Consider the following 27,761-nt stretch of genomic DNA (forward strand, 5'->3'; position numbering starts at 1 on the left):
GTAAATTCATGTCAAGCCTTTAATAACATTTATAATTATCTTGACAGATGATATCCAAAGAGATCTTCATCACAAATACTTGCTAGAACAGGAACTGGTGTGAAAAGGTAATTGCATTAGGAGCTTCTCAGAGCAAGTAATCTGCTGTGCAGCCAAAAGGAACTCAGATAGTCAAGCATTCTCCAAAGTAGGTGATAGGCATGTATGACTATCGGCACCTTCCCTCCTTTCTCTTATGAGGCTCTTATTGCAGTGCCCAGTTTATTGCAATTGATATTGAACTGTATCATTGATAAAATGCATTTTTTTAAACAGACCTTTTTTCCTTATCACTCAGTGTCACAGTATTTATTTTTTATAACTGGAACAGATTTTTACCAATTCGTATTCTGATTGTTACAAAGCCAAATCTATTTATAACCTTTTTGCTCCAATGTGCTTAATGCTAATTTTCTTATCTTGTCCTTGGAGGTACTTATTTATGTTAGAGACCTCAGGCTTTATACCTCTGACAGCTAGTGAGAACTACTAGCTGGCTGCCAGGGTGAGTCAGCAACATGACTCTGACAGCACATTACAAAGTTACATGCTGGGAAAAAAAAGGCGTTAAAGAATGCCTCTGGGTGGAATAAAATTATAGGTGATGCTTCAGCATAGAGGGGAGCATTTCAAAGCCTTTCTTTCATTTCTGTAAAACATTGGCAGAGGGTGAGGTAGAAGGAGGGAGAAGATTGAAACTCTTACCAAAATGTAAAGTGAGAAGCCAGCTCCTGTAATATTGTAGCTTTACAATACTACCTCATTCTTTTTTTGCACATCCAAGATTTTGGTGTGCTTTAGAGTTGTAATTTTTAGCTTAGGACAGGAAAAAAACTCAACAGTGTACCACAAGATCACACTTTGTCACAGAGAGTAAGACTTCAGGGTTACATGAACAAATTTGTTGAATTTTGCTTTCACAGTAAACAAACATCCTACCTCTCTGACTAGATTTTACCAAGGATAATATGACGGCTCTCATAGTAAATACAATATTGGAGGAAAGTTTTGAGATCTTTGCATGGACTTAAACCTTTTTCACCATCATAATAAGTGAGCATCATTTCAGATTTTTTTTCTTTAGGGTTTTTTTTGCTTATTGTTTTTTTAAATCACCCTGAATTTTTACTGTTGCAGCTAACTTTTCAAGGAGCTGATTTCAACTGTCGCCTGCATCAGCGATGAAGGTGGCATAGAAATAACTGAGACAAGACATAGGGTGAAGGATGATCGTGAGTTGGATCAAGTGCATTTCACAGTGCACAAAAGAGACAGCCCACAGGACCAGTGATGCAATCACCACTATAATTTGGCAAGCAAAGTTTAGGGTCCTTTGCATAAGGGGATGCATTTCCTCAGCTATAAACCTGTGATACATCCAGGTTTTAGCAATATATCAGTTTAGTAATTTATGGAAGGTCAGACTTCACTTCTTCTAAATTAAACTCTTATGGAAGTCACTGAATGATAAAAAGCACAAGACCAATTTTTCTTAGTTTGTTAGTTCTGCATTTCCTCAATACTCAACATTTTATCTTTTTTTTTTTGATGCCACTGAGTGGAGCTCAAATACCAATTTAGAAAAATTAAACCTTTCAGGCTGTTGCCAGAATCCACTACATGTGTCTGAGTCTACCTCATTCTCAGCCTTCAGAATAGAGTAATAGTTTTTGTAGTGTAAATGGCCATCTAAAGGCACAAACGTAAAATTAATTAAATGCTGGTATTCAACCTCATCTCTGAGTAGTATGAGGGATTGGCATGCCACTCCACAAGCAGAAGCTTAGGGAGGGAGGTTTTCTTTTTTGTGCATACCCAGTGGTTGTGATTATCCTGTCTTCAGCATCACACAATGTCCCACCTTTCTCACTTTTTCAAGATCCAAGTGTCCTCAAAGGTGTAAACTCTCCAGCGATTTCCAGTATCATTGATTTTGGAAGAATTATTAATTTATACGAAAAGTTAACAACAACTATTCAGTAAACAAGAACACACATTGACAGAAGTAATGAATTATATATGTTGTTAAAGGATAATAATGAATAGAAAGTATTTCTAAATTTACATCTTTAATAATATCTCTAACCTCCTCTGTACAGACAGGTGAAGAGGTCTTGCTGTTTCTCTGCGTAGTCAGTCACATGCATGGTCAATTGAAAAGTTTCTCTCCACTTACATGGCTGGTACTTAAAATACACTATCAGGAGTGACATTTTAAAAGTTCCCAAAATGATGAAGGAAGTGGTAATGGGAATACCTCAGGTGGCACAATGGCAACAATACTTAAAGCAATGCTCAGAAGCCTGTTCAAGCTTGCCATCCTACTGAAGCTGTTAGGATAGGTATCAAGCTTTATTGAACTAAAAATTATGGGGTGGGGGGACAGCGGCCCCTTAAAAAAAAATTTTGGTAGGATAGTTTTGATGGTAAACGCTGCAAAGTAAGGCTTGCAAAAGCAGCAAAAATAAGGGGAAAAAAAGGTTCTCAGTGTAAATTTTGCTGTTCTTTAACCTAGATTATTAGCCTCCTGAAATACAAAATTTCATCTTGCACTTTAACATTTTAAAACTTGCAACCACTACTGTTTTGAGTAAAATAACTTAATTTGTATTACCAGCTTGCTTTGGTTTAGTCCATATATTGCCTTACCTTAGCTATAATTTGGCACAGGTGAGCACCTTCCTGGGTAAGGCTGAATAAACTGCTGATCGCTGACTCTGTGATGTACACACTGTCCGACAGTTCTATTTGTCTCAGCAGGTTCTGTGTGACAACATAATAAACATAATTTGCTTCCAATTAAAGGCATTTTTGTTAGACCACTGATGTTGGAGGTCTTTTCAAACCTTAATGATTCTGTGATTCTCTTCTATTATTCTACATGTAAAGCCAAGATGAAGAATGCAGTCTAGGTCATTTAATCGTTTTGCTTCTCACACAGAGAAAGGAAAGAAAACTTGTAAGAGTCAGAGTCATATCACTTTAACACATTGATCATTACGTTTGCATAGGTGTAAAGAAGACGAGCAATACAAAAATAAATATTAACAGGGCAAGATAATGGGCTCATGTGCAAGAGAACATTCAGTAAAGAACTCTTGAGCTATTTAATAAATTATTACTGGGTTTAGCCAGGAACTTAACCAGAATTTTCACAAAGCAAGTAATTTAGCTTAGTGTAGAAGCTGTATCACATGGGGATACAAGATTTCCCCCTTATTTATAAGCGATATTGCTACACTTTCATACACTACTCTCTAAGGTTCTGGGTTCAGCAGTTGTTTTCAGACTACACAGAAAATGTCATTGATCTAAAAAGGGAATTTTCACAAAGAAATATAGGATTTGTTCTACAATGTGTGAAATAGATATTTTTATCTTTGGAAATAAACATCTTGCTTTTGCATTTGTGTCATTGCAGCTTCATAGAGAAGCAAAGCTGTGAGAAGAATACAAAGTTTATTTCATTTTACTCTTTCTGAAAGGACATAGAATCATTAGAGGAAGAATAAACTATATTTGCTAGGAGGAAAGGGGTAAGCATTTTTTATGTAATTCAACTTTGAAAAAAGAGCAAGAAAGTATACCACATTTTATACTGTTACAAAAAATTCAATTACCTTCCCTGTAAGAGGCTCTGTTCTTTCACTTTTAGCTTTAGAAAAATGTTCCATGAAAGACATAGCTTAGCAGTTCACATTTTGATATGAACCTATCCTGAATAAAATTCTGATACACTGATTAGAAAAGAAAGCACTTTACACCATTCTAGATGAAAGTTCCAACCTCTCACAGAGTCACTTAGTCTGATTCAGAACAACAAGCTATCCACAGTGTTATGGGTTTGGCCAGATGGGCCTAAATTTAGGTTTTAAAAGTTCAGCGAGGCCTGGGAATTGTCAGCTGACTTGAGCTGGGCTGAGCTAGCTAACAGCTGACTTCTTCTAGCCAATAATATTGTATTCCATACCATATTGCATCATCTCAAAAGGGGTAAGAGCTGGTGTGTGGGTGTGGCTTGGGCAGTTGCTTCACAGCTGTGGTGCCAGCAAGACACTCTGCTGTCCCAGGAGGGATGGGGAGGCCTAAGGCCAGAGCACCGGCTTAACATCATGTTATCTGAGGGTTTTTTCTTTTTTTTTTTCCTTCCTCTCACTCTTCTTTTTTCCCTTGGCTGGTTGGGGGGAGGAGGAACCCTTTCAATCTGTCTTTTCTACAGCTGGCATTTTGCCAGCTCAACCCAGGACACACAGACAATGTGTTTTTATGGCAAAAGTGGGCACACAGGCTGACTGAATTGTTCAGAATGCTGTTCTTAAGAGTTTTCATTAACGAGTTCTAATCTAAGTTCATCAGCCCCACTAATACTAATGAGATGATGAGGCAATTCCACTCCTTTAAAAGAAAGAGGGACTATAGGATTTCAGAGGTGTCAGTAGATGCTGAGATGCCCAAAGGAAGAAATATCAGCAGTGAAGAACGGCTCTTCAGATTGAAAGGAACAAGCATTGAAAAATCGACAACATACTCACTGAATTTTCAATATGCAAAGTTATTTACACACTTCAACTTGTATGTGGCATTTCACACAGTCCTCATAATTCTTAACCAAACCACATTAGCAAGTAGCTTGTTAATTTGACTGTAATTCTGGAAACTTGTTTTGGAGATTCTCACCTCCTAATAATCATCTTTTAAAATTATAAGGGATATTTCTGAAAGAACCACAACTTTTTTGATATCTTAATGCATCAAGGTATGTTAGAATTTAGGGTATGTTGGAATTTAACCTTGACCATGCACTAATTTAGGATTCCCTGGAGCATGTTACTCAGGATTATGTTCAGGCAGCTCTTGAATATCTCCATGGAAGGAGAGTCTACAGCCTCTCTGGACAATATATACCCTGTAAACAATGGTATATTTTATCACTAGTTCCTACAGTCTAAAACATTCACTGTTTAAAATGTGTGCTGTAATAAAATACTTGTTATATATATGTTTTTAAAAGTTTAGCTTTTAATAAGAATTACTGAAGCAGGAAATACTTTTTTAAGCTTTCTAAAGGAAAGCAGTGTCTGTATGAAAGGAAGAGAAAGACCTTCCAAAGGTCTTATGGACAAGACACTGTTCAGAAATTAAGAGAGCTTGTGAGAAAGGAGATACATCAGGAAAAGTAAGTACCTTAGAGAGCCACAAGATCATTTCATTTGAGATTTTAATTTATTGGAGAATTTGAGAATGCAAACACCTAAATCTCATTGCAACATATTTGAATTACTGATCAGAAGTTTGTTGAATAATTGAGAGTTGTAATTCTAATCCTTCTCTTAATCACAGAGTCATAGAATGGCTTGGGTTGGAAGAGTCCCTAAAGATCATCTAGTTCCACCCCATGTCATGAGCAAGGACATCTTTCACTAGATCAGATTGCTCAGAGCTCCATCCTCTGGCCTTGGATCTTCAATGGATTGCCTCCCTCAAGACTTAACAATTTTGGAAATATTTATTTATTTATTTTTAACTATAAACTAACCTGTGCCTCATGTGTTAAAACCAGCTCTATCAACTGGCCAAAATACTGGGCAATGGTAGTCAGTGTTTCATTAACACAAGATTTCATCGACTTTAGTATCTCTTCATCTTCAGTCTGTATGCACCTGGAAACAAAGAGAAAAGAAAGAGATAAAGGAAAAAAGATGCAATGAACCTGATTATCAGAAGTGAGGGCTGTATTATTAATAGGGGTATAGTGGGAATTCTGCTGTTCACAAGGACATTGTCTTTGTGTCATTAGCATAAGTCAAGACTTTAATCAAAGCTTTGCCTACACATCGCAAGCACACCATTAAAGAACAATAGTGAACATTACTGAATAATTTTGGGATCACCATTTACTTCACAGCTTTGCTGCTGATACTGTGTGTTTATACAGTGCAACTCCGCTCTATTGCATTTGTGCTGATAGTTTCAGTCACTCTTGGTTGCTTTCATTTCATCTGCAGCTGTGCATACCCATCCATCTTTTGTGATCAAAAAAAAACTTTCAATAATTTTCATTTATTTACCTCTTTGGCCATAGTTTAATGATAGCAGGGTAAGGAACCCCAAACAAATGTGCATACAAATGAGTTAAACAGCATACTCAAAAATAAAATTTGCTTTCTATGCAGAAAGGTTACTTAAGGCAGCTTTACAGAGTTAGTGTAGCTATCCTGTAACAAGTGACGTTTGGCTATAATTGAAGAAATGAGATAAAGATGGAAAACTTTATACAATTCAACACAATACAACTAGTACTCCCCTACAGAAATGTATTAATTTTAATTGCCATAACATATTCCACGAAGGCAGGCCACTGCAATGGAAGATACAGTTTGACTGATCAGTCTCTGCACCTATACATAGATTACCTTTTCAGCTCTACCTGCCTTCATCCACCTACATCAAATTTATGTCAAAATAAAGGAAGGAGGTAGCTGATTTAGGGCAGACACTTTGAGATCAGAACTCTCATTAATTCAGTGTGCCTCATGGTAGAATATAACAGTAAAGTTTGAGCTGTGTGGGTTTGGCAAAAAGCAATAGTGCTCCAACAAAATTTTATTCCTAGATGGTGTCTTTTTACCTGATGATCCCCTGACGTAAAATGACTTGCAAGTGCTTGAAGTAAATCAAAAGAGACTGATTGATCTGTGCTGAAAGGAACAGGTTACTTAGGTTGGGCAGTGGAAATATTATTATAAGAATCATAGAGATTCTTATTTTCTAGTCTCGGCATTCCAGAGTGCAAGGAGATGAGTAAACCTACAATTTAAAGGAATGTGTATTTATTTACATTTGATTTACTAAAAAATATATGGATATGTGTATACAAGAGCATATAGTATGACATTCTCACAACCTAAGTTTTCATACCAACTGAAATCTTGGCTTCACAGGACTAGAAAGGCACTTTGTCACTGATAACATTAGTTAGAGCCAGACCTTCTCCCTTGCAGTCTGTAAGTCCTGAAAAATCAACTTTCATGAAGGTTTGCATCTATGCAAGGCTTTTCCTGCAGCAGATCCCAGTTTTCATTAGGATACAGTTTAGATAAAAGCAACTCACTTCACCCTCCAGAGACTAACACTTAGAAAGTCTTGCACAGCTAAAGAGGCCTAATTCAAACAATTGGGAGTGTTGGTGAATTTGTGTTTATTAGAAATTCTACAACATAATAAAACAGAAAAAATAATATTTCATATACAAAATTGATTACCTTTCTGTGAATGCTGTAAATTCTGAACACTTGTCTATTAAAAGTTTTTCAAACTGCAGAGAGAGAAAAAATGGTTTTAAAGTAATATCCACACAATTTATTTAAAAAGTAAATAATGCTTGTCTGTTAATAGAAAAACTTCCAGAAACATAATGTTTCATATGAACATCCTTTATCTACTTTTCTGAATAAAACAGGTAGAGATAAAACTTAACCAAAACCCTTAGCATTTTCTACATTGTAAACACAAAGGAACTCATAGATGGGGTGTCAAAATACTTCAGTCCTATGATCTTCAAAAGCAAAACATTTTTCAGCACAGTCATTATTAAGTCAGAATCAACTAATCAGATTCCCTGGCAGGCTTTGTTCGCTGCTCCTTCAGCTATCAGCAGGGGAGTTGGCAGGGCAAACAGCCAGGGCATAAGCCTAGGTATTTCTGCAGCCCTTTTTTTTTTTCTGTTTGTTTGTTTGTTTCTCTTTTCTACCTTTCCCCACAGCTCAAGGCAGTCATGCCTCCCAAAAAAATGAAAGCTGTTGCTCCTGTTGCCAGTAGAGGGGTGTCAATACAGACAGAACCCTCTAAAAAGGATGCAGCCACTCAGGCCTCTGGCTGCATAGACTGTTTGAGCCTGGACCTACTACCAGAGGACAGTATGAGAAGCACCTGCATACAATGTGAGCAGGTGAAGGATTTGCTGGGGCTGGTGGCAGAGCTAAAGGAAGAGGTCGATAGGCTCAGAAACATAAGGGAGAGTGAAAGGGAAACTGACTGGTGGAGTCACCCTTTCCATTCCTAAGGAAGCCCAGCAGGAGGTGGTGAAGCCCAGGCCCTCCTGCCATCAGGCAGACAGAACAGACCATAGGGATGGGGACGAATGGAAACAGGTGCCTGGTCACAGAGACAAAAACACCCCCTCTCGACCCCTTTCACCTGCCATGGTGCCCTTAAAAAACAGGTATATGGCCCTGGACTCGGACAGTCTGTTGGAGGGCAGTCAGGAGGAGGATCTGTCTACAAGGTCTTCTGGTTACCCCCAGTCTACTGGACGGGTTACAACTACAGGTAAGAGGAAAAAGAGAAGAGTTGTTGTAATCGGTGACTCCCTTCTGAGGGGAACTGAGGGCCCTCTATGTCGGCCAGACCCATCCCACAGGGAAGTTTGCTGCCTTCCCGGGGCCAGGGTGAGGGATATTACCAAAAGACTTCCTAAGCTTATCCAACCCTCAGACTATTACCCGCTGTTGGTTGTCCAGGTTGGAAGTGATGACATTAATAAAAGGAGTACCAGAGTAATTAAAAAAGATTTCAAGGCACTGACCTGATCTCTTCATGGGACAGGAGCACAGGTAGTAATTGCCTCAGTTCCTGTGCTAGCTGGGATGAATGAGGAGAGGTTTAGGAAAGCCCATCTTACCAATAGGTGGCTTAGGGGATGGTGCTATCGTCAAAATTTTGGGGTTTTTGATCATGGGGCAAACTCCGTGTTGCCCAGTCTCGTCAAAGCAGATGGGCTTCATTTATCTAGGAAGGGCAAAAGAACTGTAGCCCATAAGTTGGCAGGGTTGGTTAGGAGGGCTGTAAACTAGGTTTGAAGGGGGAAGGGACGGCAACTGGGCTCTCCAGAGATAGGCCTAAGGGCATAGAGCCCCAGTTGAGAATGAAATCAATGGCCCAGCTGAAGTGCATGTACACCAATGCACGCAGTATGGGAAACAAACAAGAGGAGCTGGAAGCCATAGTGCAGCAGGAAAACTATGACATAGTTGCTGTCACAGAAACGTGGTGGGATGACTCACATGACTGGAGTGCTGCTATGGGGGGCTACAAGCTCTTCAGAGAGGACAGGCAGGGAAGGAGAGGTGGAGGGGTGGCTTTATATGTTAGAGAGTCTCTTGACTCTGTTGAAGTTGAGGTCAGCAGTGACAAGGTTGAGTGCCTGTGGACCAGAATCAGGGGGAAGGTCAACAAGGCTGACTTCCTCATGGGTGTCTGTTATAGACTGCCCAACCAGGATGATGAAGGAGATGAATTATTCTACAAGCAGCTGGCGGATGTCTCAAAATCTCCAGCCCTTGTTCTTGTGGGTGACTTTAACCTGCCAGATATCTGCTGGGAGCTTCATACTGCAGAGAAGAGGCAGTCAAGGAGGTTCCTGGAGTGTATAGAGGACAAATTCCCTCATCAACTGGTAAATGAGCCTACCAGGGGTAAGGCCCTGCTAGACCTACTGTTTACAAACAGAGAGGGGCTGGTAGATGATGTAGTGGTTGGAGGTCGCCTGGGGCATAGTGACCATGAAATAATAGAATTTTTAGTCCTCAGGGATGTAAGGAAAGCCACCATTAAAACCTCTACTTTGGACTTCCGGAGAGCAGATTTTGGCCTATTCAATAAACTGATTCAGAGCATACCATGGGAAACAACCCTTAAAGGCAAGGGGGTCCAGGAGGGAGGGACATGTTTTAAGAAGGAAATTTTGAGTGCACAGCAACAGGCTATACCAGTGTGCCGAAAGGCCAGCCAGAGGGGAAGACAACCAGCTTGGTTAAATAGGGAGAGTCTGAAAGAAATCAGGGTTAAAAAAAAAGTTTACAGACTATGGAGAAAAGGGCTGGCTACTTACGAAGAATTTACAGATAGAGCTAGGTCATGCAGGAAAAAAATTAGGGAAAGAAAAGTGGAATTTGAAGTAAATTTGGCTATTTCAGTTAGGGATAACAAAAAGTCCTTTTATAAATACATTAATAACAAAAGGAGGGGCAAGGAAAACCTCCATTCTCTGTTGGACTTGGAGGGAAATATAGTTAAGGAAGATGAGGAGAAGGCTGAGGTACTTAACATCTACTTTGCCTCAGTTTTCACCAGTAAGACAGGTGGCCCTCAAGACAACTGGCCTCTGGAGCTGGTAGACAGGGAGAAGGAGCTGAATAGCCCTCCTGTATTCCAGAAGGATATAGTTACTGACTTACTGAGCCAGCTGGATCCTAACAAGTCTATGGTACCAGATGGGATCCATCCCAGGGTGATGAGGGAGCTGGCAGAAGAGCTTGCCAAACTGCTCTCCATCATCTTCCAACAGTCCTGGCTCTCTGGGGAGCTCCCAGATGATTGGAGATTGGCCAATGTCACCCCAATCCACAAAAAGGGCTGCAAGCAGGACCCTGGCAACTCCAGGCCTGTCAGCCTGACCTCCATGCCTGGCAGGGTTATGGAGCAGTTCATCCTGAGTGCAATCACACAGCACCTTCAGGGTGGACAAGGGATTAGACCCAGCCAGCATGGGTTTAGGAGGGGCAGGTCCTGTCTGACCAACCTGATCTCTTTTTACGATCAGGTGACCCACCAGGTGGATGAGGGGAAGGCTGTGGATGTGGTCTGTCTGGACTTCAGCAAGGCCTTTGACACTGTCTCCCATAATATACTCCTGATAAAGCTGGTAGCCCATGGCCTGGACAAGTGTACCCTCTCCTGGATTAAGAGCTGGCTGGAGGGTCGGGCCCAGAGAGTGCTGGTGAACGGAGCTGCATCCAGCTGGCGGCTGGTCACCAGTGGTGTTCCTCAGGGGTCTGTATTGGGTCCAGTCCTGTTTAACATCTTTATTGATGATTTAGATGAGGGGATTGAGTCCATCATCAGCAAATTTGCTGATGACACCAAGCTGGGAGGGAGTGTCGATCTGCTGGAAGGCAGGAGGGCTCTGCAGAGGGATCTGGATAGACTTGAGAGATGGGCTGATTCCCATGGGATGAAGTTCAATAAGGCCAAGTGCTGGGTCCTGTACTTTGGCCACAACAACCCCCTGCAGCGCTACAGGCTGGGCACAGAGTGGCTGGAGAGCAGCCAGGCAGAAAGGGACCTTGGAGTACTAATTGACAGGAAGCTCAACATGAGCCAACAGTGTGCCCAGGTGGCCAAGAAGGCCAATGGGATCCTGTCCTGTATCAAAAATAGTGTGGCCAGCAGGACGAGGGAAGTGGTCCTTCCCCTGTACTCTGTGTTGGTGAGGCCACACTTTGAGTACTGTGTTCAGTTCTGGGCCCCTCAGTTCAGAACGGATATTGAGGTGCTGGAGCGAGTCCAGAGAAGAGCAACAAGGCTGGTGAAGGGACTGGGGCACAAGCCCTATGGGGAGAGGCTGAGGGAGTTGGGCTTGTTTAGCCTGGAGAAGAGGAGGCTCAGAGGTGACCTCATCACTGTCTAGAACTACCTGAAGGGAAGTTCTAGCCAGGTGGGGGCTGGTCTCTTCTCCCAGGCACTCAGCAATAGGACTAGGGGGCATGGGCTTAAGCTCTGCCAGGGGAAATTTAAGTTGGATATCAGAAAAAAATTCTTTCCAGAGAGAGTAATCAGGTATTGGAATTGGCTGCCCAGAGAGGTGGTGGATTCACCATCCCTAGAGATTTTTAAACGCAGATTGGACGTGGCGCTGAGTGCCATGATCTAGTAAATGGACTAGAGTTAGACCAAGGGTTGGACTCAATGATCTTGGAGGTCTTTTCCAACCCAATCGATTCTATGATTCTAAGCCTATAAAACAACATCGAAAATAATTCGAGAACATGTCCATGGCCGAAAAGGGATTAGAAAGTCTTAAACAAGGAACCAGTATCAGTATTTCTTACAGAATGTAGAAAAGAAGCTTTAATTATTAAAATAATAACAATAATAACAGTAATAACAATAATAATAATAATAAAGAAACATGACATCATCATACCTGGTGCATTTCTTCTGAAGAATTCCTACTGAAAGTGTTGTATTCATTTATCATGGAACGCACATGACAGTTGATTCTTACTGTCATGCTGTGGACTCTCTGCCATCTATTCTTCTCCAGCTTTTGAGCAATCCTAGTCAATTCTGTGCTTATGATCCAAGCTCTCTTTAACAGGAGCTGCAAGTTATCACAAGTACTATATTGAGAGGAAAGCATAAGTTCATTTTGTTCATCCTTCTCAGTGCTGATGGGCTTGGATTGGAGAATACACATACATTCGCAGTCTGTCATCAACTTCAAATCTTCCATCCAACGCTGAACAGAGTCCACCTGGATTAAGTGCATGCTAGAAGGCAGAGAAAGAGAGAAGAATGCAGTAGAGCAAAACAACCTTAGAGTATCCACCGGCAACACCATATAGCTACATCCATTACTAGGCTGCAATTGAGTGACAAAAGATAAATAATTGGCATGTAGTAACATAGCAACGTTCTAAGCTTTTTATTCCAAACACAGGTTGTGGTTTTCTAATCACCTTTATACCACATTCCCTGCTTTAAAATTTTGTCTGAAAAATCATCAGATACCAGAGATAGTTCAACAGAAGTTTAGACTACATTTTTTAGAGAAAATGTTTCTTGTACATTCAGAGTTTAATATGAAGGAGCAGTTATAAGTGGGTTTGCTTGCTGTTTATGGGACTGTTGAGTTTTTCTAGACACATTGCCTGTTAAGCATTTACAGAAAGTTTTACCTTGCAGCATCTATTCAAAGCCCTTCTACCCAAACTTACACAGTCAAACAAAGAGAAGAGAACAATACTGTCAGCAATATCTATTTCTAGAGTATCATACTCCCTTAAACCTCAGCTGAATTCTACTTCTAGACATTTATCTTCCCTCTTATTTCTCATTGCTCTGTACAATTTACCCACCTGATTTCCAAACCACATTTTTGCACTACAACAAATATGATGTGAAGTAGAAGGCTGAACAAACCCCTTGATGTATATACCCTGACAAGGGCAATGGGCCTGCATTTTGTGCCCTTGCACCCCTCAGCCAGTAAAATGTGGTACCTGTGGTAGAAGTTGTACTGAGCTGCTCTGAGCTCAACTTTGTGAGGGATCACAAGTTCCCCAGACCCTTGAGATGGAGGTGCCTAATGTTTTTTCCCTTATAAAAACATGCTCAGACCCTAATAAAAATATCTCAATGCTCAACCCAATCATACTAAGGTTTTCCAAAGAGCTGAAGATGAAAGGTAAAGCAGAAATTAGATTAAGCAAAAGCAAGAGAAAATCAGATAATTATTTCTTCAAACTGCTATTGGTATCCTATAGTTAATCTGACAGTGTATTGGATTGTTGCCTACCTTCTGAATACATGCTGCAGTTTTATATGATGATATACTAGAAAGGACCAAAGGGAAGTTTTTATTATGGTTCCCGTTCATTCAGATACTGATTTATTACAACACAGCAGTAACATTCTGTGTTGTTATTTAAAACCTTACTGTTAGAACAAAATCTGCAATGACATTAGCTAGGCTAAGGATGACCGGGTGGAAGGCTTTTTCATTCTTGTGCTTCCATTTATTACACTGAGCACCAGTTGAACTCAAGAAGTCTCCTGCCAGACCACTTCAGCACCATTCCATAAACAAACTAAATGTGTTTACCTACATACGAAAGGGAGGCTCACCTCAAGTATCATTCATATAAATAGACAGCAAACAAGATACAAGAGATCAGTTTCATTGATCCAATCTCCCTTTTCACCATATATGATGAAGCTACTTTTCATCTTATACTTTACAGGCTATGATATTTAAGGCCTTTATTACACTCAGCTTTGAATATTGTGCAATTGCATTTCATGATCAATTGAGACCCACTTTCATCTTGCTTCCTTATTGCCTTTTTGGATCTGAGGCAAGGTTTCCTAATAAACAAAACAAACAGCTTTAGAAGTTTGAGCCCATGATTTATAATGTTGTGCATAGTTTGCATGCAGAACAGGATAAACTCATTTGACAGAGAATAATGTATCTTTTATTTCTAAAGTGCACTGTGATAATTGATTAAATCTCTGTTTCGTAAGTAGAAATAAACTTTTATATTACAAATTCACATGGAAAAAAACCCCTAGAACAGAAGGCTGGGGGAGTGGGGGGAAACACCACCAAAAAACCCCATTCATATTTCCTTTAGTCCCAAAAGCCAATCTTCATTCTGAGGAGAAAACAAAATATTACAGATGTTAAGGAAACTCTCCTTGTTTGCTTCTGTTCCTACTAATTGTCAGAAGTACAACTGTAGAATTTAGGATATTCTTTCACTGAAACTTAGTATTCCTTAACTGACAACAATGGCAAAAATAATATCCTTCACCTCCTTGCACAGAAGGACCACAGAAAACTCCCCCTGTTTACTATGTCAGGTTTTCTGACACACTATTGTTTAAATGACACCTACGTTATTATCTCTCAAATGAAATACATAAAGGATTCACCTTCATCTACATCTCCCTGTATTTACAGAAAAACTTCATAAGCATGCAGCAGATGAATCTGTAGACTATTTTTTTTATGAGAAAAGAAAAAGAGTGATCATTCCTAATTAGCTATTAAGAATCACATTCCAGACAGCATTTACTGAACTCAAAAAACAAGTTGAAAATTTCCATTTTGTCTCCTCATTACTGGAAAAAAAAATCTACGCCTACAAAATAAAAAGAACAGTAATGGGTCAGACCAAAAAAAAAGCAAAAAACAAACAAACACAAAATAAAACAAAACAATCTGTCTAGCCCATTATCCTGGTACCAACATGCCCATTAGGAGATACATAAGGAAAGATTATAAGAATTGTGGCAAGAGCTGAGCAAACACTCCTTCCCATCTTCTGGCAATTAGTGGTTTAGGAACTTCCTCAGCCAGAAGTTGTGTCTCAGTAGGATGTTTTCACAATTCATGAAACAAAAGTAGTCATTAATTCCTTTTTGAACTCAGTTAAACTTTTGGCCTGTGTAACACCTAGTGGCAGTGTCTCACATTGTTTAATTATTTCTTATATGAAAAAGTGTCTCTTACTGTTTGTTTTAAACTTGCTTGGAGATATAAACACAAACTCTTTAGTTCTTTTAAGAGATACTGAAATGACAGTTCTGCATTCACTCTCTTAATACAACTCATTATTTAATTTGCTCCACCTTATCTTCTCTACATTTTTATTTCCAAGGGAGAGAAACTAGTTCTATCTAGTCTGTCACCTTATAGACATTATTCCACTCATTCATTTACTTTCCCTATCTTTTCAAAAAGCCACTTCCAGTTTCTCTATGTCCTATAATGTGATGGCAAGAACAGCATACAGCATACAATAGTCAGACAAATTATTGATTTATACATTTGAAACACTTTCTGCACTGTCCCTATTTTCCAACAATTCTTAAATTAAATTTCTCTTTTACTAAAGTCTTTTCCAGAGGGCTGTTTGACTTTTACCTTACCAAAAATCTACTTATCTTGATGTCAGAATCTTTTTCACGAGCAGTAATACATAAGGTATCGTTTACGACTCCATACATATGTTGAAAGAAATTTTTCTTCAGTTCCTTTTCCCTTCTCACATGCACTACATTATGTTCATTAACAAATAATTTCTTCTAGCATTTTACAGTATTGAGTTGTCCTGTTATTATAAACTATTTTTCAGGTCATTAAATACATTAAGCAAGATTGATTCAAGCATAAGAGACTTTATCGGTGTGATTTTTCCACAGTTCAGTTTAACTGAGCCACAGTATCTGGTTAACTGGCAGAGAACCTGACATGTAGGTCAGACAAGACCTCTAGCATCATAAAGTCCAACCATTAACCCAGCACTGCCAGGTCTACTACAAAACCATGTCCCCAAATGCTACATTTACACAGCTTTTAAATACCTTCAGGGATGGTGACTCCAATGCTTGACGATCCTTTTTAGTGAAGAAATGTTTTCCAATTTCCAATCTAAACCTCCCCTGGGACCACTTGAGGCCCTTTCCTCTTGTTCTATCACTGGTTACTTGGGAGAAGAGAATGACTCTCACCTGCCTACAACCTCCTTTCAGGTGGTTTTAGAGACTGAGGTGGTCTCCCCTGAGCCTCCTTTTCTCCAGGCTAAACACCCCCAGCTCCCTCAGCCACTCTTCAAAGGACTTGCACTCTAGGCCCTTCACCAGCTCACTTGTCCTTCTCTAGACTCACTCCAGAATCTCAATGTCTTTATTGCAGTGAGAGACCCAGAACTGAACACAGTACTGAAGGTTCAACCTCACCAGCGCCAAATACAGAGGGGGACAATCACTTCCCTGGTCCTGCTGGCCATACTATTGCTGATACAAGCCAGGATGCCATTGGCCCTCTTGGCCAGTTGGTCACACTGCTGGCTCATGTTCAGCCAGCTGTCAACTAACAAACCTCAATTCCCTTTTCTTCTAGGCCACTTTCCAACCCCTCTTCTCCAAGCCTGTTTTGTTGCACAGTGTTGTTGCGGCCCAAGGCAGGGGCACAGCACTTCACCTTGTTGACTTCATGCAATCAGTCTTAACCCATAGATCCAGCCTCTCCAAATCCCTCTGCACGGCCTTCCTGACCTCTAGCACTGGTGTGGCAGCAAACTGACTTACCCCATTGTACAGGTTATTGACAAAGTTCTTAAACAGAACTGGCCTCAGTATTGAGTCCTGGAGAACAGCACTATTTACCAGCTGCCAAACAGATGTAATTCCATCTACCACCCCTTCCTGGGTCCAAACATCCAGCCAGTTTTTACCCAGTGAACAATACGCTCATGCAAGCCATGAGTGGCAAATTTCTCCAGGAGATCACTGTGGAAAAAAGCATCAAAGGCTTTACTGAAGTCCAGGCAGACAAACAACTTTCCCACATTGACAAAGCAGGTCACTTTGTCATAGAAAGAGATCAGGTTGGTCAAGGAGAACCTGTCTTTCATTAATTCATCCCTTATCTGCCAGTTATCCCATACAGGCCATGTGATGGCACTGAAAATTATCTGCTTCATGACTTTCCTGGGCACTGAGGTGAAGTTCACAGGTCTGTAGCTCCTTGGATTCACCTTCTAGCACTTCTGGAAGACAGGTGTCACCCCAGCTAAAATCCAGTCAACTGGGCCCTCTCCATGTAGCCAAGGCTGCTGGTAAATGATGGCTCAGTGAGCACTTCTACAAGAACCCTCAGTACCCTTAGGTGCATCCCATCTGACCCATAGACTTGTGAGAGTCTAAGTGGTGTAGCAGGTTGCTGATCACTTCTCTTTGGAATATAGGGGCTTCATTCTGCTCTCTGTCCCTGCCTTCCAGCTCTGGGGGCTGGGTACCTGGAGACAAACTGGCCATATTATTTGAGAATGGGGCAAGAAGGTGTTAGATCCCTCAGCCTTTTCCTGAGCATGTGTCACCACATTTTCCCCACACACACAATCAAATATGGAGGTTCTCTTTAGCCCTGCTTTTGTTTCCAGTGTCCTCATGGAAACTTAGTTTTTATAGCAGTAGCTAGATTAAGTTCTGGTTGGGCTTTAGCCCTTCTAATTTTCTTCCTTCATAACTTCATGGCATCCCAGTAGTTCTCCTGAGTTATCCTCCCCTTCAACCAGAGCTGATAAACTTGCCTTTTTCTCCTGAATTGAAGCCAAGGCTCTCAGTTCCACCACACTTGTCTTCTTCCCCACTGGCTCATCTTTAGGCACATGGAGACAGCGTGATCCTGCCCCCTAAGGATTTCCTTCTTGAAAGGAAGATATGTAGTTCCTCACCTCTTAGAATTTCTGAAGTTATCACCTTGTGGCATATGGACAAAACAGCAATTTATCTAGACTCTACATTATAAAAGCAGCATTTAATGTAAAATCTGTTGTAAAAATAATTCAGTGCAAAATAAAAATTCAAGATAAATTTTCCAACATTTCTTTCAAGTCACTCTATTTTAATTGAGGTTGTAAAATATTTGATGAAGTTTTCAAGAGTGCTCAACTGAACTTGAGTAACTATGAATTTGAATACTTTGAATTTAGTACTTGACAAAAACCAGTCTTTTAAAAATTGTGTTATTTTGACAAAATCATCTGGTGACACTGGCTGAGATCAACTCACAGCAACAACATATTAAAATTATGTTTCTTCAACAGGTGATCAGACCTTGTTTCATAGAGATGTTTCCTGCACTACATAATACATTGCAGGCAAATTTCATCCTGAAGAAATACTCACATTAAAAAATACTCCCATTTTAAATTTCTATAAAGAGATATGTGATATTCAGAGTTCTGTTACCAGCATTTCTCTCTTTTTTTCTTCTATTTTTTATCATCTTTTAAGTAGTTTCACAAAAGCGAAGAGTTAACCAGATGATTGTTTAAAACTTCCAGTTTGAAGCTCTTTACCACCATTTTACTGGCAGCACATACAGATCTGTTTTAAATTGAAAATGTTATAATGAAGAGTTATACCTTCAATTTAGCACCAAGTTTCATTAAGTGCAAAAGTTTCATCTTTTATAACACTGTGTTGAAGTCTGAGCTGCTCAATTCACATGAATAATTCTAGTGGTCATATTTATAAAGCATAAAGACTTCTGCTCAATCAAATTATATTTTCAAGGCTTCTCAGACTTTTTATCCATTTTCACCTAATATGACAGATTTATTACCAATCCTAGTGATAGCATTTAGTAGAGCTTCCACATAAGCCTATGATGAAAGGCAATGCCAAGTCTTACAACTGTGCTCAAATTTATTATTCTAATTAGTGGCAGATAATTAATTGGCAACAAACAACTTTTTGAATGAATTTAGCCCCCTCTTTGAACATAAATAACCTCTAATTTTTTTCTAATTCATCTTTTGAAATTATCCATAGGTATGAAGTACATCCAGAGCCAATTTCCACATTAATACAATGAACAGCAGAACTCAACTCTCAATAGAAGGATATAGTGAAGAGCCATTGAGACAGTCTTATTTATCCTCAATTGCTTTACATGATATTAATCACATAAAACAGCTCTCTAGATACACAATATTGTATTTGCACTGATTTTAACAAAATTTCACAGAACTAGCCAGAGAGCTAGGTTAGAACATACAGAATAGCTTCAATGTAGATGAGAATCAGATTCCTGGTTTTTAAGTGAACACACTTGATTTCTAGACCATTCTTAAAGTAATATGCCCTATGAATATCTGGGTTGTGTAATTGATGTGGCAGTGTGTTCACAAAACTCTAGCAGGAGGTGTCCTTTGTCATTGCAGTTTCCAACACCATGCTTGCCCAGGACTCCTTTCCAGGCTTCAGAGTTCTTTCCTACTCTAGCGTGGAAGTCATGAAGGATTATGATCTTATCATCTGCAGGAACTTTTTGGGTGAGGCAGTGCAGGTTGGTGGAGAATTTGTCTTTTTCCACCATGTCAGCGTGGAGAGTTGGGGCATATACGCTAAAAAGATCAACATGTTGCTTGTTGTGTAGTGGGAGGCATAAGGAGATAATGGAATTGTAATGACCTTTCAGCAAATTTTCAAGTTTGGAGGCAACGGAGTTTTTAATCATGAAGCCAGGACCTGAAAGGTGACTTCCTGTTTTGGGTTTGCCTGACCAATAGAGTGCAGCTGGCATCATGTTCTTTAAGACTGCCTTCATCATGAAGATGAACTTCACTGAGAGCAGCAATGTCAATGTTGAGTTGTGATAGTTCGTGGGCAATTAGAGCAGAATGACGCTCAGGATGCCCACTATCTGCAGTATCAAGCATGGTTCTGATGTTCCAACATGTGAGCGTCAATTTGAACCTTTGGAAGCAGGTGTATGCCTTTGTCTCTTCATCTCTGGCCACATCAGAAGATGACCGCTGGCCATGGCTAGCCTACTGGGGGTGGGGGGGGGGGGGGGGGGGGGGGCGGGGAGATGAGCTTTGGTTAGGCCACTTTTTCTAGGCCCCTCTCCATGTGGAGCAAGCAGTGGTCTCCTTAAAAAAGGCTGCTTCGTCATTCAGGAAGCTGCCGAACCAGACTGTCATCTCTGGGGTCAGTCTCAAGCAACCAATGTCCTCAACCACCTGCATGCAGGGTTGAGTCTGTGACTTTCAGTGCTTCCCATCATCTGCTGTTTTGACCCTCACCTGTCGCTACAGGGCTTTGCAACATAGGTGAACCCTTCAAGCCTGCACATTGGATTTTTTAGGTGAGGCACAGCATGTGCAGAACTGGCCCCACCCTTTACTCTTAAGGTTCATCTGCCAGGGCCTAGCGAGCTTGGACAGTGACAGCGAATACCTCAGGACATAGGTTTAGTTAGAGTATCCTTCTCTTAGATGGTTAACCTTACAGGGCTAAATGAACTCCATCTGCCTGAGCTTTGGTGTTAGAGTTGTCCCTCTCCTAGGATGGTTGCTGGGGCGCTAGCAAGCCCATCCTGCCCGTGAACACACTTTGTCTGACCCTTCAGCTGAGATCTGTCTGGTATGGGAGACCCTACACATACCACCACCAGCATAGCACGCAAACTCATGAGGCCACACAAGTTTCTGCTCCATAACAAAGGGGTGTCCACAGAGAAGAAACTATCCTCCAATGCAAAGATAAAAGCAGTGCTGAAGATAAAATTTCACACTACTCAATCTCTTTGCAAATGACAGTCCAGGTGTTGCAAAAACATGAAACAGTTATAGTTTTTCTAAAAAATGAGATAGAGCTGAGGGATCTTAACTTTGTGCACAATGACAGAATCCATGATTTTAGGCTTCATTTAGCCCAGTGAAAGAACAACAGCATTGCCTGGTGGAACATCACACAAAAGATCTACGTCGAACATTTTTACAGATTATTCCAGGAATTTAAATCGGATATGGTGACTGAAGTATGATGATAATCTTGAAGGGATGTTGTCATCAGCATACATTTAAATTGCAAATTACCGGGTACACACATAATTTTCACTCCCATAAATAACTGGGCATGTCTCCTGCATTGTGAAAAAGAAAAGTCAACAAGGCCAGTAACAGCAGAGAAATGTGCTCAAGGTATTAATCAGAGTTCATCCTAGTTCACTGCTTCACAATACTCAAGCTACATTTGTAATTGAAGAGGGCAATATTCCTCATTGCCTTTTAAGAACAATATGCTGCAAGAGAGAGAGATCCTTGCAGAAGTCCTCCCACCCAGCAGGGAGGGAGAACTAGAAATGAAAGAAGAAAAACAACACTGGACATAATTAGGGGCTATAGATACAATGCTCAGACACAATCAGAAGCAAGGACTAATTTGGAAACTAACATGAGAGTCCATGAAAATAGCACCAGTGCCTCATTGAACCTTGGGTTTTTTCCTTCCTCCAAATCTGCCTTAATTTGTAGTTTAATAACAAACAGTACAGCTCTCTGTGCCTTTTTCAAAGGAGTTATGACATGCATTATGAGCAGCAGCATTAGCCTTTCACCTTCTACTATTTACTCATTTAAGGTCCTAACCCTACTGATTAAGTAAAGCCTGGATTACTTAATGAAGGAAGCAACAACCATTTTGCAGGGAGTTATGAGATCAGTATCACTCAAGAGACTACAGAAATTTGGAGACACTCATTCACATCTATTACACAGCAACTCTAGCTAAAACTGTCAAAGGGTGAGCAAAGGATAGGCTGATGTTGGCTTTTCTAAGAGTCACATCTGAACATCAACCCTTCAACAGACAGGTTAAAAAGATGAAAACAAACAACACAGTGTCACAGATACTGGAATAAGGTGGCAAAAATACCTTAGGTGTTCTCATTCAAATATAAATTCTCATTCCAATCAAACAAATTCAATACTTATGCACAGGTTTATACACTTCTGTAGAAGTCAGAGGACTGAAAATTACATCTTATGCCATCAAATCTACTCTTATACCAGAAGTAATCAGGTCAGACAATTTGTTCATAAATTTATTTCAAATCAACTCTAAAAATAATTTATTGTGGGCTTAAAGGTGTTCTATTAAGTGGCCATTCTAAAATCACAGTACTTCAATGGTAAGAAATTTCTTATTTCTAATATAAATTTCTGAAAAAGCCTGTTCAATTCACATTTTTCATTTAATCTTTCCTTTTAAATAAGATTTTGTGTTCAAATGCAATTCTAGAAAGCATGCTCTCAGCTTCTGTTTTGGAAGACTTAACAAGCAAAATTTTTCAGATTCCTTTTATGAAACTGCCACTTTCCAATATTCCAGCTCTGAACAGCCTGATAGATTGTAGTTCCTGTAAAATTAGTTTTTTACTAAAAGACTTGATACCATGCTTGATAGCAGAACACATCTAACAGTAATTTTCAGTGACATTAATACACCCTTTTCTTCACAAGAAATATCTCACTTCATACATACTAGGACCAACGTTCCTGCCTTTATCACTACATCTTACTGGCAAATGCAGTCACAGACATCTTAATCAACTAGCATACCTAGATCCTTCTCCTATTTTTTTCTCCATCAAGTGAACTGCAACTAGTTGCAGCTTTTTGTTCCCAACCCACAGATGCATAACCTCATCTCTTTTCTTCAATACTTCAAGTCCACTTTAATTCTCTGCTTTCAAAAACAACCCTTGTTATTATCCTTTCCCATTTTACCTTTTGTCTAATCACTAGTTTTCTGTATTTACTAGTAAATGATCACATTTATAATCTCCACTGAATTTCCTCTGTTCAGTGGCAAAATAATAAGTTAACTTTGTTTGCCCTAGAGAATGTTAGCAGATTCTTCACTACTACACATCTTTGGCAGGTTCATTATTCAGCATCCCGCCTCCTGCTTGGTTCCAAACCCTTAACTACTCTTTACTAGAATGTCTTTCTTTTCCTTTCCAATTACCTCCTATTCCTCCCTCACTCATTCCTCAAATAAAAGCAGTATATTTTGCTCTTTACACTTGGAGTCACCACAAAATTTTCCCAGCAAGTTCAGTAGCCTAAACAGAGTAATTTTCCTGCCTTTTGAGTTGTGTTTTACTTCTCCTTCGGACACATCTTTCTCTTTCCATGCACTTGACAGAGGGAAAACTAAATGATTAATGCTTCTGGCTGCCTTTCACTTCTATTTGTGAGGTGTTGAACTTAAAAAATTCATCCTTTGATATCAATTGAAGGCTTAAATACAATAAAGCATGTTCAAAAATTACAAACAATACAAAAAGCCAAACTCACATCATAGCTGCATTTCAAAACCCCTTTCAAAAGAAAGACTTGGGCTATGCTATCCCTTTTTCCATCAGACTTTGATCATGATTCCAGTGTGTTTTGTCATAAAATATTAGAGGCAAAAATATTTTCACAAAATAGTCCAGTGTTTTTCAACTGAAAATGGGAATTCTGAGCCACCTCACTATGAAATATACTTCTATAGAATAACTGTAATGTAATATGTCACAGGCTTCTGGGTGATGTTCATGGATACCTCAGGACTGTAGCATAAGCAGTAACTGAACTATCAATTTAAAACATGAGAACTAAATGTAGTATGTGCCAATACTCCTTAAAATTGAAAGTAGATCTCAGCTCAGTCTTCTGTGGGCTTTGGATGAGGCTTGGATGTGTGACATTCATGATTCTTTAGAGGATGCTCAGAGTATATTTCCCCTGAGAAAGAATCAAGGATAAAGTATTTTAAGAATAAGTCCAGACAGGCCTGGAAAGGCCTGAATTGGAACCAAAGATCTGATGGCATATATGCAAAGTCCTTTCTTTGGTCATCTTCACACTGATCAAGCTCTGGAGGCAGCAGTTGCAGGATAGAACTCATCAGCACAGTGAAGAAGAAGAGACTAAGACAGTGTTCCCAGGGAAAGCATAGAAAGGAGTGGCCTTTCCTGACAAGGCTCTCTGTGCTATGCTGGGGCTCTTACACCCTTATGGACAGAACTGAATGAAAACTTTTAGTTACAAGTAGACTGGTTCCCTTACCTTTAAAATTACTTCATTCCACTAACAAATATTAATAATTTCTTTTTTTTAATTATTGGTATAAATCCTAGGCTTCCATTAATGAAATGAGACAGATCAAAGGAAAGCAATAAACATCTCAGAATTGTTTGCTTACAACCAAACAAGTTCATTTCATCTTTTGCCTCTTGCATTTTCCTTGCATCATGCATTGTTGTTGCAGACCCAACTACAAACATAATTGAAACAGATAACATTTGCAAAGCAATGCTATAGATATGCTTATTACTCTTTACTCCATTAAGTTCATTTTTATGCATTACTATATTAAATTTATAGAAACTTAGAGGAAGATGATTCAGAGAGGCTATAGACATTTATACTAGAAAGCAGGAAAATAAGAGTTTAGCACTACATTTCCTTTAACAATAAGTAAGGCAGAGTCACCTGTTTAGATTTAAGTCTTACACTGTCATTCCGTGCTGGCAAAAAAGACATGAGCAGATAAGGTAAGAAAAAGGTTTAAATATGTTTAATGCTGCTCACTGGACTTAAATGACATTAGATTTTCCTGCACTTTTCAGTTAAGAAAGAATAACAGAATATTCTGAGTTAAGGGATCACAAGGATCATCAAGTCCAACTCTTTGTTTTTCAAAAACAAATATAACACATGTGATGGGAAATTACATAAGCACTGATTACTATACAAAGATGGCCAGAATTGTGCAAAACCACCACCAAACACATTGAGGCACCCAGAAAAGTACCATCTTTCCGGGGGTCTGTATAGAACCACAGGTGCAATAACATAATATGCTCTTCACACAGTGCTTTCTGCATAACTTGAAATTAAGATTGTAAGCTTTGTGCTGTATTTTAAGACAAAGAAAAGTAAGACCTTTTTTCCTCTTTTTACTCAACTTGCCTACGTAGATGTGACAAGAGGCTGGACACAGCCAGACTTTTATTTTCTGAATTGCTTAAAGCTTGTGTGTCTCACCAGCGAGAATAATGTTACTCAGTGCAGAAGAGTGATCCAGTGAGTAGACTCAAGTAGAAATTTAAAAAGTTGGGCTCACTCTTTGCTTTCCTACTGATGCTTCAAGAAGTTTTATCACCTCCTGCCATCTTTCTCTCCTGCTTAACTCACTCACTGTTTCCTCTACTTAGCCTAGGAAGCGACACTATTGTTTTTGCACTAAGCATTGCACACAGTGTTCTGATCTTGACTAGAGCTTCCAGATGCTACTCTAAGACGAGTAGTAGAAAAAGGCAAAAATCTAAGTTTTACAAAGAAATCCTGAGAGGAGTTTGAAGACCGAATAGGAAAAGGAGAAAAGAAATGAATGGTTATTTTTACTGCAATAGAATTACTCTTGAATGAGGGAAAACAGCTAACATGTGAAAAATGCCTGGACTAGAACAGTCTCATTAAAATATAAAATCCAAAGCAAATGGATTCCAACACCTGAAATAGACAAGAGTTAAGGAGGGTTCTTGAAAAGTCTGAGGTGAAGAAACAACGAGAGTCTGGTTTCCTGGTGAGAGTAAAGAGTGGGTGAGGAGTCTTGCAGGTTGCTCATTACTTGGAAATAAGTCATTAGTGAGGACTTTTCACCTTGCTACTGTTCACAGCAACTCAGAATATCAGGTGTAATAGAGAAGCAAGGGAGAGAGCAAATCTTGCTGACAAGAGACCCGTTACACAGGTGTCAATCTCCATCTTCATAAGGAACCAAGTGAAAAGAATTACTTGCCACAGAGGATAGAACCAAATGGCTTTTAAAGGGATTGAGAAAATACTACAAATGATGAAAAGAAGAAAAGACAGAATAGAGATCGGTTCTTTTTCCCCCTTCTTAGTAAGTAGAATGAAACAGCATATCTATTTATTCCTCCTCATTTAACAAGAGCAGAGTTTGGGTCACTGTCAGTGAATCCCTGGCACAAATGAGTTATCCATGATTCATAAGGGTGTGCAGGCTCCACATTCTACAGTGCATTAAAAACAGAACAATGATGTTCTCTAGAAAAAAAACAACAAAAAAACCCAAACAAACAAACAAACAAAAAAAACAAAAACAAAAAAACCACCATCCTGGTATCATTGCAGAAAAATAAATCAATTATCCCTTCTTAATTATTTACTAACATTAATAAACTCTTAGTGGCCATCAAAGAACCTGGAAAACAGATAACAGAGCAAAAAAGTGAGTGAACACCATTGTTTTGCAATAATACATGCCAGGTTCAATGAACTAGCCTCTGGCATCAAATATAAATAAATGGATATTTTATATAAGTTATTTTAAATTTTAAAAAAAATAGAGGATAAGTGGAACTAGGTTTTTGTCCTGCTACAGTCTTTTACATCATCTCATAGTACAGCAAGCAAATAGGATGTGAAAATGTACCAGCAAGGGAGCAAGGAAATATTACATCATATTAAGTCTGTCATCATCACCAGATTACCTAAATAAATTTAGTTCATATAAATTACTGTGGGATAAGAGAACTTTCTCACAAATGGGAAATATTTTGCATGAAACAAACAAGCAAACAAAAAAAAAACACAAACAAAACCAAAAACCAAATCACTGAATATTCTCTTTTACTCCCCCCCTTGTCAGTCTTTATGAGATTAAGGAGTTCAGGTGAAGGAGAAAAGCTGTCTGTACATTTCTAATGTGTCTGATTAAGAATCCTTTGCTGCTGCCACCACATAACCAGAAAACAAGACAACTGACTTCACTGTATAGAGAAGCAAATAAAGTAGATCCAGTTTTCCATGTGATTTTTATGTTCTACTGTTTTCTGGAGTGCAGGGACAAATCAATTTAGCTTTACTAAAGGTTTCTCATCATTCATAAAATTTTCAAAGCACATGCTTAATACCTTTTCAGTTTATCTGTTCTCAAGGAGGTTGCACTTTTCAGTAGCTACCACTAATATAAAAATTCAGGCAGGAATCTTGGTACTAACTTGACACATTGACTACAAGCAAAAGGTTGTGCAATTCAGATTCCACCTCACCTGACACTTGTTTCTGGACTGACTCAAACAATGTTCTGCAACCAGATGTAAACTTAAAACATTTGAAACAGGATCAATACTGTGTATTTTGGGCCAGCTCTAACTTGGAGAGAATGTAGTTTCTCTCTCTAGCATCCCTATCCCCCAAAATTTTCTTTTAACTAAATTCATTCTCAGACTGGAGATGATCCAACAAAAAGCAAAGCAGCTGAATCTTTCTGATGAATTCAGGTGACAAAATCCAATTACACAACTCCTATCGAGGGAAAGATTCAGCATTTCTCATCAATATATTCCAGAAATGTATCGTTTAAATAGATGCACTCTTCAAAAGGCACTGACAAGTACCTCTGTTCTCAAAACTAAACTAGAAAACACCCCAATTTCTTGCTTCTCACTACTGCTATGTATAAAAGCCAAAGACAACCACTTTCCAGTGGGCAGCAGAAAAAAAATCTCAATTAACCTATTTGAGAATGATCAAAAAACCAGGCATTAGAAACAGTGAAGAAACAAGGAAAACAACAGCAGTTCACTATAATTTCGCACCTTCCAATTACATTCAGTTCTCTATGTAGAAGGCAGGGTACAGGGTGCAGTCAATGCTACGTGCTGCAAAGTCACTCCTACAAGTGAATTAGTGAAAACATGATTAAATGTCTTCTGCTTGTATTTTGTCACATGTGTACTGGCAACAAAACCTGTGTGCTTACATCTTTGATTTTCTCCT

At 39.3% G+C, this 27,761-nt stretch overlaps 1 protein-coding gene across 1 annotated transcript in view; it reads right to left on the reverse strand.

The window, feature by feature from the left end:
* The window catches only part of INSC (INSC spindle orientation adaptor protein), a 119,550-nt gene that overhangs the window by 48,030 nt on the left and 43,759 nt on the right, over positions 1–27,761 (reverse strand). Inside the window, exons 3-6 of the mRNA XM_071559503.1 lie at positions 12,023–12,368; positions 7,302–7,354; positions 5,576–5,699; positions 2,689–2,802 (exon numbers count right to left, since the gene is read on the reverse strand). Of these exons, the coding sequence (XP_071415604.1) occupies positions 2,689–2,802; positions 5,576–5,699; positions 7,302–7,354; positions 12,023–12,368 (637 nt within the window). The remainder of the gene's footprint in view (positions 1–2,688; positions 2,803–5,575; positions 5,700–7,301; positions 7,355–12,022; positions 12,369–27,761) is intronic.

Source organism: Pithys albifrons, chromosome 6 (assembly GCF_047495875.1).
Source record: "Pithys albifrons albifrons isolate INPA30051 chromosome 6, PitAlb_v1, whole genome shotgun sequence".
Lineage (NCBI taxonomy): Eukaryota > Metazoa > Chordata > Aves > Passeriformes > Thamnophilidae > Pithys > Pithys albifrons.